The sequence below is a fragment of the Nipponia nippon genome, unplaced genomic scaffold, assembly GCF_047370975.1.
Source record: "Nipponia nippon isolate SJK-2023a ecotype South Korea unplaced genomic scaffold, ASM4737097v1 scaffold_8, whole genome shotgun sequence".
Taxonomy (NCBI): Eukaryota; Metazoa; Chordata; class Aves; order Pelecaniformes; family Threskiornithidae; genus Nipponia; species Nipponia nippon.
The window spans coordinates 25,690,492-25,702,963 of record NW_028262402.1 but is presented as its reverse complement, the minus strand read 5'-3'; the positions used below and the strand labels follow the sequence as shown (position 1 = coordinate 25,702,963).

Below are 12,472 nucleotides of genomic sequence, written 5' to 3'. Positions count from 1 at the left end.
CTAATAGTTTGGTACTACAGATGCCGAAGGCATCAGACCCAGAGCTATCAGCATTATAACATCCTGATTTCACTCATTAAATTTAAAAGGAATGTCATTTTATTGTGCAACTTCCCATCCCTGGTTCCCATCCAAAAGTCTTGTCTTTTATGATGTTCTATAAGGGTGATGGGAGGATGATTTCAGCCCAAGTCACTCACCTGTTTCCAACAGATACAGGCAGAGTTAAAATGTACTTTTCCATTTTGAGGTAAAGCTGACATTCTTGTTAGTGGAATATTCAGAAACAGCAGAGCATCAACATTCAGAATTGTGCTGATGGTATCATTGCCTGATAAAAGACTGTCCTCTGGCCCCTAGTCTGGAGGCATCTTTCCTTTTGCTTGATTTTTAGTTGTTGTGATTGAAGCGAGTACGGGATTATTAGCAGGACTGGGTACTAAGTAAGTATGAAGAAAATTTAAAATAGTGATTGTTTCTTTTGCCTGCCAGCTACAATAATTCTATTAGACTTTCAAATGTGTGGCTATGACATTGAGGAGTTATGCCCAAGAGCAACTGAATTTTCTGTGCACTGAAAGTTTTTAATTATACAAAATATAATATCACATTCCATGATGTCAGTTATTTTTCTTTCCTTCTTTACTTTTTAAAACAAGAAGATACTTAATTTAAAATCATATATTAGCACATCATTAAAGTTGCAGTTTTTGAATGCACAGCAGTAAGATGCCAAACCAAAGATTTTGACAATACAGCTATTTGAAAGCACATACGTTTATTTCAACAGGAGTTAAGACTGAGGTCAAGTACTTTTCCTAGACAGAGTCACAGTCCTGATTGGGAGCCTCAGTTTATTAAATTGTGTGGATATCTACATCACATCTATACAGTAGACTCTTTGCAGAGAATTAAAAGGAAAAATCACTCAAATAAAGATGCATTCCCTTTTTGCTTTGAGTAGAAAATATTATGCCTTTCAGACTAATTTCTCTGGCTGTCTTGCCTTCAGGGTTTGCTCTCCTACATATTTTCAGAGCATGCCTAAAGGCTTGCATCACAAAATGGAGGCAGAGGACCTACCCCTCTCCTCTTGCTAAGTTCAGTGGTTACAGAACTCACCTGAGATAAATAACTTCTTCTCCACTGACTATTACTCTGTTATACCCAACTTTCCATATATCAAGGCTCACAGAGTAGCATGTCTGCCTGCAGCTGCAGAAAAGTGCCTAAGTCAAGAGGCAGGAGTCATTTGCTGTAGGGACTACGGTAGCTGTACCTGCTGCGATGCAGGGCTCCATGGATTCGGCTAGCGGACATGGATGACCAAAGCAGGAAAAATGCAAATAACAAAAGAAGCTTTACTTTTTATTGAAAATGTAAAAATCATGTGAATCATGTACAATATTTTCTCATAAGGAAAATTTTAGCTGTTTCATAACGTTTCACAAAACTGTAAAACATTTCATTTTTATACAGACTTTTTCATAAAACAAAGATAAAACTAAAGTAGTATTACAAAGCTATTTTCTAAATTGTCAACAGAGAACTGAAAATGTTTAACAGATTAATTCATACAAGTGGCAGGAGGAAGGACTCTTCCATTTGTAAATCTGCAAGAGGACACACAAAGGTATAGACGGGCATGGGTTTTTTGTTTCAAAACGTTTAAAATCAAGTGACATGTTAAAACAGTACAGACGTGAATTCATAGGATGGTACAAGTTCTAGGACTGCATTTCTCTACACTACCTCAAACAGTGCAACAGTGATTCAGTGTAAACCTCTACAGTGTTTCATTGATTCAATACTTGTGTTCAAGTATGTGTCCATGAGAATGATCAAAATCCCTACTTAGCTATTTTAATTTTCTTGTTTATAATATGTTATAAGTTACAGTAGATTATCCCCTTCAGTATGTTGCTAAATCAAATGAACTGATTTCACAATACATTCTGTAATAACCTGCTCAATAATGTTAGCTTACTCACCTCAACATCTGTTGCAAAATACACAAGATCATTCTGACTCTGAATGCCAAAAATATAATAAAATTAAAAAGGGCTTTATTTCCATATACAACAAAACTATTCAACTAAATTAAAATAAATTCAAGATAACATGACTTTTTTTTGGCAACAGAGAGACGACCCTACTGAAAATAAACATTTAAAATACTAGTTACTATTTTTTAAAAATTCTGATAAATGTATCCAAAATTGTTCATATAAAAATTAATTATGAAAATGTCAGAGGATAAAACAAGTTGGCTGTCTAACCATAACAATTAAGGATGTCTGGCAGGCAAAAATAAATTAATTTGATTAAATTATATGTAATCTGATAATATTTGGTCTGAAGAAGCGTGCGTGTGTGTGTGTACGTGTGTGTGTGTGTTTATAAATAATAAGATTGCAAAGAGCTGAGAGCCAGCCAGCCTGACAGAGGTCAACTCTTTTGTTGCATTTTTTGCGCATAAAAGTCCCTGCACGTCTCACAGCACCGCTGATACCACCTCATGTCTTGACAGAGGTTCTTCTCTCTTATCACTCTGCAGTACACAGGCCACTGGTCTCCAAGGCATTTGAATGTTAAAGCAGCTGTGAAACAACAACAAAACCAAATATACATTACTGTTACATTTATTAGTGAAGAATCAGGTAGCAAAGGTGACAAGGACACCAGAAGAGTATCTGGGGAAGGGAAAGGAGAATAGTTGTAGATATTCAACAGAAGAAAGTAAAAAAAAAAAATCCTCCTGCTGTCAATATTTTTCAACATTACAAGTTTTTAAGGCCAGCTTAATTTATGAATTGGATTAAGTTGCATTGAAACTACTTGGTTTAATGTCATGCAGCTGTCTCCTCATGAGAGAGTGATGCTCATCTTTCAGCCCTATAGAGAGGCGGGCTGGGGCCAGGGCCAGGGCCACGCGGAAGAGCTGCAGAGCCAGCTCCAGCAAAGCCACACAAAGCAGCAGCTCCAGCTGAAACTGCCCTTGGTCTGAGACAGAAGTTGCCACTGGAAAAACAGGAAGACTCAGCTTGAATAATACCAGAATGGAGTTCTCAATGACACCTGTAAGGGGATTTTTTCATTGTTACAGGCAGGTAGGGAAATGTAGGAATTAAAGCATGGAGACTGCTGCTGGTTTTTTGATCAGCTTTTGCTCAAGAAATCAAGACTTTGTGCCACATTGTCAATGAATGGAAATTGAACAAAACTACATGATGGCTTCTTTGTTCAAAGGAACAGAAATATATTGTCTTTTAGCTCAATTGCTACAGATGCCACACTATGAGGCACTCTTACAAGGTTTGAAGACAGTTAGCAAGTCCCATGGTACATTTCGTAATGGAAATCTATTTTATCTATAAAAACGAAACTTAGAGTACGGAATCAATGACAGTTGTTATGTTGGCAAATACACTTGTCCAGGTCCAATTATTGCATTTTGTGCTTCTCAAATGCACAAATACTGTGCATTTCTTACCTTCCTGACTTTTTTCTTTCCTTTCCAAGTACATTCAAAATGTTTTTCTTTTTAAATTATCTTCCAATACATTGGTCTGACTGCATCACGCTCTTTTTAATCACTCCTCCATGTCAAGGTCAGGCTATTAATCCTTACCTTCACATCTTTCATGTCTTATCTTCACCCTGTTATTCAGGTTGATCTATTAGTAGTCTGTTCCTGCTTTCTAACTGTGGGAGTCCCTGACTACCGAATTCTTCCTCAGAAACCTAAAATGACAAGGACATCACCTTAACCTGAAAAGCTGCTGTTTCATTTACTCTACCTTCTCCCACGGTTGTTATAAGTATTCGGTTCTCTCTAGCAGTCATAAACAGTCAGATGCAGAAGCCTGACTTTTGTTGTATTCCTGTTGTACAAAACAGGCATATTTTCATGCATGTGGTCTTTTTTCTTGTGAAGCCATCTGTTAATCCACCCACCTGTTTCACTTATGAAAGTGCACTTACAGTGCTTATCATAGAAGGACCCTGGTACCAAATTTGGGTCTTTGCACATTCAGTTATTCAAGCTGTAGTGCATACATGGAATTAATATGAGAAAACAGTGAAAAACAGGGCACAAGAAAAAGACAACATCCAAAAATCATCATAAACACTGAACGGAAAAAAAAGTAAATCTCACAGATTTGAGTTACTCTCCTTTTTTAATAGAAGGGAAAGAGAAACTGAGAGCATATTTATAAAAGAGTAGAGATGGTGCAATCCACATCAGCTTCCGCTAGCCCTACCCCCAAATCTAGAGGATCTATACTGCATAATAGGAATGGAACTGGAGGCCAAAATGGTCAATATATTCAAGAGAAGCATCACATTTTGTATTTTGGAGATGTTAATGTTTCTACTGGACTGGATTCTGACTCCCGCTGGATGAAGTTGACCTGTATATTACTAACATCAGTGCTACATAATCCATTCTATAAGGACAACAGAGCCCAATCTTTTTCTGTGCACTTCACATTAATTCAAATTTTACTGAATCTGACACTGTATTTTTTCTGTGAAACTTTGTGATTCACTTTACTCTGTGACACATAGCTGCCTATACCCCACTAGAGGGAAAGTGTCAGTGATGGATTGATGGCCTGTTGTTTCTGAGAGATCTGTTGTACAAAGAAAGATAAAGTACAAAGTACTTTATCAGCAGCAACAGCTGCCATCTCATCCAGCAAACTGAAACAATGACTACTACACAGAAATGTTTAAGGGTTAAAAACTTCAAAGAGAAATACCCTTCACTGACTTAAAGGAAGGATTACACACAGCCTGAAATGTTAGATTTGCTTTCCATGCAGGAGTAATCTATTTGACAGGAGGGTTTCTCTTAACAAGGGCTCTGGAAAATCATCTGGAAAGGGTATGCTGTCTTACAGCAAGCCTTTGAATATTCCCCAGTCATGCTCAAGAAGCAGATGAACGATTTGGGGAGCTAATGGTAAGACCATCCTCAACAACCCACTAGGAAATAACAATTAACAGAATTAACAGTTCTGTAGTTATGCAGTAACATAATTTTTTTAAGACCAACAGAGACCTGAGTTCCTCCAGGAACAGCAAATCTCTTCATGTTAGTAAATTTCCTTTACATGTCCTAATCCATCAGGCATTGTAGACGTCTGAACTAAAGACAAGTGGAAATTGCTATTTGTATTTGAAGAACAAATAAGGGCCTCCTTGACCTCGCAAATATCACAAGAGCGTAGTTCGCAGAGCTTTTAAGGAGAAAACAAGGTATTTTCTTACTTTAGAAATGTTTGATAAAATTGAGTGGACAAATATATATAAACATATATAATATATTTATAATGTCTCTAATATAAACATATTGTCATCTCGGATGTTTTGTGTCCATATCATACAGTCCCATAATATGGTCCTTCCTTGAACAACAAAACCCTTCACCATTCTGAGGTACAGTCTCTGATGTACACACTGGAAAACTGAGGCAGAGAGAGGAGTCTCTGCATAGAATTTACATCTCTTGAGTCCTAGCCTTCTGTTTTTAAACTGGGATCATCATTACTCTATGGAGAGAAAGAACTAAAAAGAGATTTCCAGTGCCAATGTGTCATTTTGACTGCTTACCTAGCCTGGGTGATGTTATTGTGTTAACATTAATTTTCTCGTTGCAGGGGTGGAGATGACAGGGTCTGTAGGCTGCAGGCTTTTCTGAGGAAAAGCATTCATTGCCATGCCTTCCCGTGATCTTGTGCATGCACTGGATGACTCGGGACTGCATCCCTTTGCCACAGGTGACGGAGCACTGGAACACACAGAAGACACACATTCATTCGAAAGCTATTTTTGCCTAAACATGAAGGTGAAATGCCAGTCCAGGTGAAGTCAGTGGCTACTCCTTCAGTTGTCAGCATTCCAAGATTTCTGCCTTCCATTCCATTAACTAAATGAAAATCAATTTAAAAAGCACAAATAAATTGGCAGTATCTACTGAAGGACTGATTCCAGCATACTGTTGCTGTCAAGGTCCATTTTGTAGAGCCTGTCACGAAACTGAAACACAGCAATATGCCTGAAGGGAGCAAAGACTGCTCTCCTGTATCTGTATCCCAATTTACTCTTATTAGAGGTGAAAGTGATGGAATAAAAGAAAATGCTCACAGACACTGACAGAGAGAAGCATTTTTAATTAAGCCATTACTCCTGCCAGTGCAAAAGTGCTCTTTCTACTGAGCAGAGTGTATGCCTCCTGGCTTTGTGTCACATCTTCATGTTTTTATGTGTCCCACAAATGACATACACAACATGAGACATGCTGGCTGGCCTGTAATCAGCGTTCCTGTCTTGTTGCCACAGAGAATGAGGTAAGAAAACAAAACAGCTGAGCACTGTAATGACGGTAACGTTCTGCTTCTATCACAGTAATAATATATTAGAATGAAAACTTGGGCAGTGCTGTACAGATGCATAGAAAACCTATTCCAAATCAACAAAATACATGCTTTCCGCTTTGCTGACTTTTTGTGAACAAAATTTCACAGGTCATGAATTATTTTTATGTCCATTGACATATGTTCTATTGCTTTAACTACAAATTCATTCAGAAAGTTATATATTGCAATTTGCTCCTACCTGCTAATGATTTTGACTTAAGTACCCACAAATTTCATTAAGTTTTGGAGAAATTTACTATAGAGGACATCTTCAAATATTAATCAATTTCTTGCAATGAATGATATGAGCACTGGCTGAAAATTTATGTCACTACCATCCACATAATTCTGAAATATATTTTTATTCTAGAAAATCTTAATTACATAAATATTCAGAACACATTTCCTCAGGAGGCTTCAAGAAGCAGCTGAAAAAATATTGAAATGAGAGAGAAAGACAAGGAGAGGGTGCTATATCAAAAGAAGTTTCCCAACCACCCTGTCTCAAGATGGAGATGGAGAAGTATAGTTTTCTCAAAAGAAAGAATAAATTTTGACTGTAGGAAACACTAAAGGGGTTTTTACCCTTTAGTTTTGTTATCTATGTGTTTTTGAGTGACATTTTAAACACTGTTACTTGGAGGAAAGATTTACACATGCCAAATGGAAAACAGAGGGCTTGCACCTGAATATATAGATCAAGAGAAGTGAGACTCATGTCTTTTGGACTCATAAGACTCCAAGAGAGGTACAAGAGACCAGGATACACACTTGAAGGGTGTTTTCACAAGGGACTGAACAAGGTTCAAAGCACACTTCAACTTGTAACCACATGAAATCAAACACTGGCATTCTACAGAGGCAGCAAGTGGAATTGATTTTGCTTCTGTTTTCAGTGATGTATATCAGGAGTAACTCCATGAAGTCAATCAAAAACTACAATTTCTTGCAAAGTTAATCAGATACAGCCTGCATGAGCCAAGGCATGCAAAGACATTCAATTATAAATACATAATTTTGTATTCAATAACAACCACAGCTTAACATATGAACAAATATGCTGTTTACAGGAGGAAATCCAGCTAGTACTGAAGTCTTTTCAAAGTAGAAGTCTGTCATCAACTTTGAATTTAGTATACTACTTTTAAATTGCATGAGAAAAAGCGTCTCAACAGAATTCCTTTTCCTGAATTCTCTGCCTTTTCCCTGTGTAGCTAAAAATAATCTGACTTCCTATAATGGCCAACATTATGCACATGGTAAACATGTATAATCACACATATGCATACCCAAATTTAATCACCAAGAGCAGCCAGAACGTCAGTCTTAATCTCGGCAAAATTCTAGCCACTTCTTGGATTCCTCTCTCCATAATTTCAGAGACGTTTCTCTTTGGAATATTTTAATGGAATAGCAAGTGAGACAATGGTATGGCAAAATTAAAAAAAAAATCCCAAGAACACAAAAGAGCCCAAAACCTGAGAATGAAGGAAAGATGAAGGTAATATGATGAAGATAATCTTTAAAGATTATCACAATGATCTTAGAGTAATTTTCCACACACTATTGTATTTTTTTCCCTTCAGTAAAACACTTGCATGTTTATTAACCAAAGCTAGAGTATGTGTGAGCTTGTAGTATGTATGTATCTTCTTTTATCAGAGGAGGAGGACAGGACAGGCAGGTGGATCTGGTACATGAGATCTCCTAAAAATAATTCATCTGCCCTTAACCTTTGGTTATCCTAAAATGAGTAGGTGCAATCTAGCCATCTGGAGCACTGGAGGGGAGAATGGAACTTGAAATCACTAGACTTCTGCTGACAAAATGGGCTCCAATGGTTTACCTACTAACTGATAATGCATAACAATTCATGTATGCAGGTGCCTTTGTGGAGAGCACTCTGACAGCAGTCATATCTTCTCTATATCAAAGGAGCTCTGGCCTGAAAGCTTCTTGTGACTGCAACTGAGACAATATGCAACAAGCAGACAGATCTGTCTCTTGGCTAATGAATGTTTAGGCCCTGAGTTTCTATGCAGAATTTGGCAAGATTTTGGCATTAAAATCTTAATTGGTGAATTAACATTCCTTTAATGACTGAGCTGCTACTGGCCTTTGTGAGATATTTTAAAGAGAGCTATGAAGCATTACAATGTAGTTTTCTATCCAAAGATGTATACATCCTGCAAACAATTAATTTTAGTCTTGCATGACCTACTTATTAACATCCCAGCTTTAGAGGAAGGAACTGACACTAAAGGAAGATAAAGCGAAACGTCTCACTTCGTATAGGAAATATGTGGCAAAGCAGAAAATAAAGAAAGAAATTTGCCTTCTGTTTTATCTTCTTTTCTTTTCACAGAAATGTACTAATTTTTAACTTTGTATTTATTCTTATTTTATAAAATTGAGAATTTTTATTAAGTTTTGTAAGATGTTTGGGGAAAATTGTGAAGAGGCAGGGCTACCACATTAATTTGCAATCCAAAACTTTCAAAGCCAGCCTGATCAGTTTACAAGTAAAGAGAGTTTTTTCCAAACCACTGGTGTTTTAAAATCAACCAGGGATCTGATACTCAAGCTGTGCTCTTCCCTGTTCACACATCATCATCAGCAGCAGTGTCTGACTTCAGAATTAAGAATTCTACTGATTGGAAGCCAGAAAAAATAATATCTTTTTAATCTATATTACTTCACATTCAAAGTAGTACGAAATAGTGTGAAACAGGGAAAACACACTTCAGGTATGGCATTTAGCAGTGCATTTGCTAGCTACACAGGCAAACAGTGAGACTTCTGTTTGTCTCCACGAAGTGGTCTTAAACGTGAATTTGTGCCGCATACACACCAGCCAACTGCTGGCATAACTGAGAACAGCCACTGGATATTGGAGAATAAAAGGCATCCATAATATTTTTCTTTTTCACTATGCAAAGGTATGGACTTGGTCCAATTTCACTAGGAGACAATTCAACTTCTGCAAACCAGCTAGATGTGACTCAGAGCAACAGCTCTGATCCTCATTTTACTGCATATGCATGTGTACATTCTAGCTGAAGCAGACTCTTCCAAAACTGTCTCCTAAGCTTGCCTCACTTTTGGACTTCTCTCCCTGAAAATATTCAACCGGAGGCAAATACCTCTCACTGGATGTGCAGCTGTCACATTTTAGGGAGCACTTGTGGTATGTAGCTGAAGCTGCATAGCTCCTGTATAATTCTGGAGTTTCCATGTTTAAAACTGTAACAAAGCTTTCAATTTACAGCAAACAAAAAATACTTTCACTTTTACATATTAAACAGTGAATTTAATCAGAAAGCAATCTATCTGTCAAAACTGCTTGTATTTTCCATGTTTTTATGTATAAATATATATATTAATATAAAGCTTTCGTATATAAAATTTACAGAAAATGCACATTCCAAACCAATCTGTAGCAACTTTCATCAGTTCAGCAGATCTCAGATTAATTCCAACCCACAGCTTTTATTACTAGTGAATAAAGAATACTTTTCTATAGCTCTCCTACCCCCCCACCTCCCACATGTCACTCTTGCACAATGCTACACTTTATTTTTGCGGTGGTTAATTACATTTTACTTCTGACTGTTCAGATGACCTATACTTTAAGGCCATGTAGCTGATTAGCAAAAATTCCCATAGGACAACTGTGTTTGCAGTTTTAGACTAAATGTTCTAATATGCAGCCAGAGGTTTTTTATGTGGTTGTTAATCTGTGCATTTTGGACATAGTCCTAAAGGTACTGTAAAACCGTTCAAGCAGCAAGACATGTAAAACATTCCTGTTAAAGATTACAAAAAATTCCTGGATAAATATAGTTAACAGTTATTTTTTTTGATAGTTTTTCTTTCTTTCAAATAAAATCTACCCATCCTGTTTGAATTTTGTCCTACTTTTGAACTTCTTTTAGACATAATTTCAAGGACAGAATCCTAGGCGTTAAATATAACAATCCTTACACTTGGCATGCACACCCGTTACCCAAGATTCCTTCTTTCTGTTCCCTGCCAAAGATATATATTCTGGAGAGAATATATATTCCCAAGGCCAACAGCTGAGGAAGGTGCTGTAATGCCTTAGCTGCTTCCAGCTGGCCTTCATAAGAACTAGGAATTCCTAAATTAAGGGGAAAATTGTCACTGGCAGACAGTAACGGTCAAAATGCATCTTTCTGCCAAGACAACAGGCAATCACTGTAGAGGCTGATACAATCCACAATGAAAAACTCAATCTGTGACAATATTAACAGAATTGACTTGGACAATTTATTTTCAAGAATAAATGGATTGTTCAATAAAAGGTTTTTACAAGTCTAAGTAGCATTCAAAGCAGAGAGTGATGTGCTCATAAGGAAACTCAGTGATGAGTTCTACTGGAAATTATTAGCAGAGCATTCCTAATCATTTATGTATAGGTTCATCAGTTCCAGCATTTAAGCTGTTTCAACCTTTTCATAAAGTGAGTGTGAAACAAGGATAGCAAGCAATCAGACTTTAGCAACAGGATTCATATTTGCTGACATGCTGGCAATCTTTTCATGTATCTTGTATTTTTATGAAGTTTACTTTTGAAGACAGGTAGTGGATGAAGTGGTGCATTTGTTTTCAACAAAGACTTTATACTGAGTTTAGCAATATTCTTAAAGGTTACTAAAGCAAATGATCTGCAGCTTATTTAAGAGCTTTTTTTTTTTTTTTTAATAAAGGCATTTGTGAATAGTGTAACTAATACCAAAAGACGGACTAATGGATCCAAACATAAGATGGAGTTTGAGTTCTCCCATGCACCATTTCCAGGAAGGTTTTTCTGCCTCTCTCATTTCTGACACACCCAACACCTCAGTATGTGAATGCCAAATTTAAAATTCAGAACTTGTACTAAGTTTAGCTGAAAAAATTTTGCTGTTGGTCTCTCCTAAGTTTACCAAGTTTGAGTTGTCCTTATTTATTTTGTTTTTCTTTTCTCCTTTTTTTTTTTTTTCTTCTTTTCCCCCCCTTATTTTTTTTTCTAGCTCTTCTTTCTGGAGTAGTAATTAGTACTGGATAACTGTTCAAAAGAGATAAGATTTTAAAGTAAGGTAGACAGAGCCCCAGCTCACGTTTGAGAAACTGGGCTAGAGATAGGGTTCCTATCTCTCATCACCTCATCTCAAGAATCTGGACCTTTCTTTTTTATTTCTTTTTTTTTTTTTTTTAAAATCCTTGTTAGCTTCCCATGCAGAACAATGCAGTTGTTTGGTGGATGATGCGAAACTGCCTTTGGTAACAAGACAAGAAGCAACTGAAACTTTACAAGTAAAATCTGGTTGAGAAAAACCACATAGAATTTGGTGTAATATAATTATTAATGAAACAACAAAACCCAATTTTTTTCTAGGACAGTATATATAAATCTATTCTTGAGAATGTAATTACTCATTTACTCTGAATCAACAGTAAGGTTTGATAGGCTTCAATCTTAACAGACTTGCTGGACTCAGCTCGGAAGTGGCAAATTCTTTGTCTATATTTGAAATCCAGGTTCAGTTCCCCAATTTCTTTCTTGGATCAACTAATGAAACACACTCACCCACTTCATGATTTAAAAATCTTGATTGTCCCAATGAAACTAGATTGTTTTGTTAGGACAGTTGGACTTACTAGTTCATTTAGGAAACCCGCTTAGAGAAGTACTGGTGGGACAAGAATCTCCCCAAGCTCAGGGAAGGCTGATGCCACAATACACTTCTTACTGGACTATACAAGGAATGGTTAGAAGACCCTTGAATTTTGAAGGGAAAATTTCTTGCAAGACTAAAGAGTTTTCTAACATGGCACACAGGATAGATCTGGATCCCTCTGGAACCAGAAAAAGAGCAAAAGGGAAGGGTATTTTTTTATGGTGTATTCTTCCACCAGCTCTATACTGACTTAAAAGCTTCTATCATGAAGATTTTCCTTTCCTCCACAAACAGAAACCTGATTATGATTGTGTTATCTTCCAAAAAAATACTAAGATGAAAGTTCCTGAAAGCTTCAAAGTG

The 12,472-nt window shown here is 36.8% G+C and overlaps 1 protein-coding gene across 3 annotated transcripts in view; it reads right to left on the bottom strand.

The window, feature by feature from the left end:
* Positions 1-2,366: 2,366 nt before the first annotated feature.
* ADAMTS19 (ADAM metallopeptidase with thrombospondin type 1 motif 19) overlaps positions 2,367-12,472 on the bottom strand; it is a 156,133-nt gene continuing 146,027 nt past the window's right edge. For all 3 annotated transcript variants that reach the window (XM_087741948.1, XM_087741949.1, XM_087741950.1), the window contains 2 exons: positions 5,620-5,797; positions 2,367-2,600 (listed from right to left, as the gene is read on the bottom strand). In XM_087741948.1, the coding sequence (XP_087598074.1) occupies positions 2,449-2,600; positions 5,620-5,797 (330 nt within the window). In that variant the 3' untranslated portion in view covers positions 2,367-2,448. The remainder of the gene's footprint in view (positions 2,601-5,619; positions 5,798-12,472) is intronic.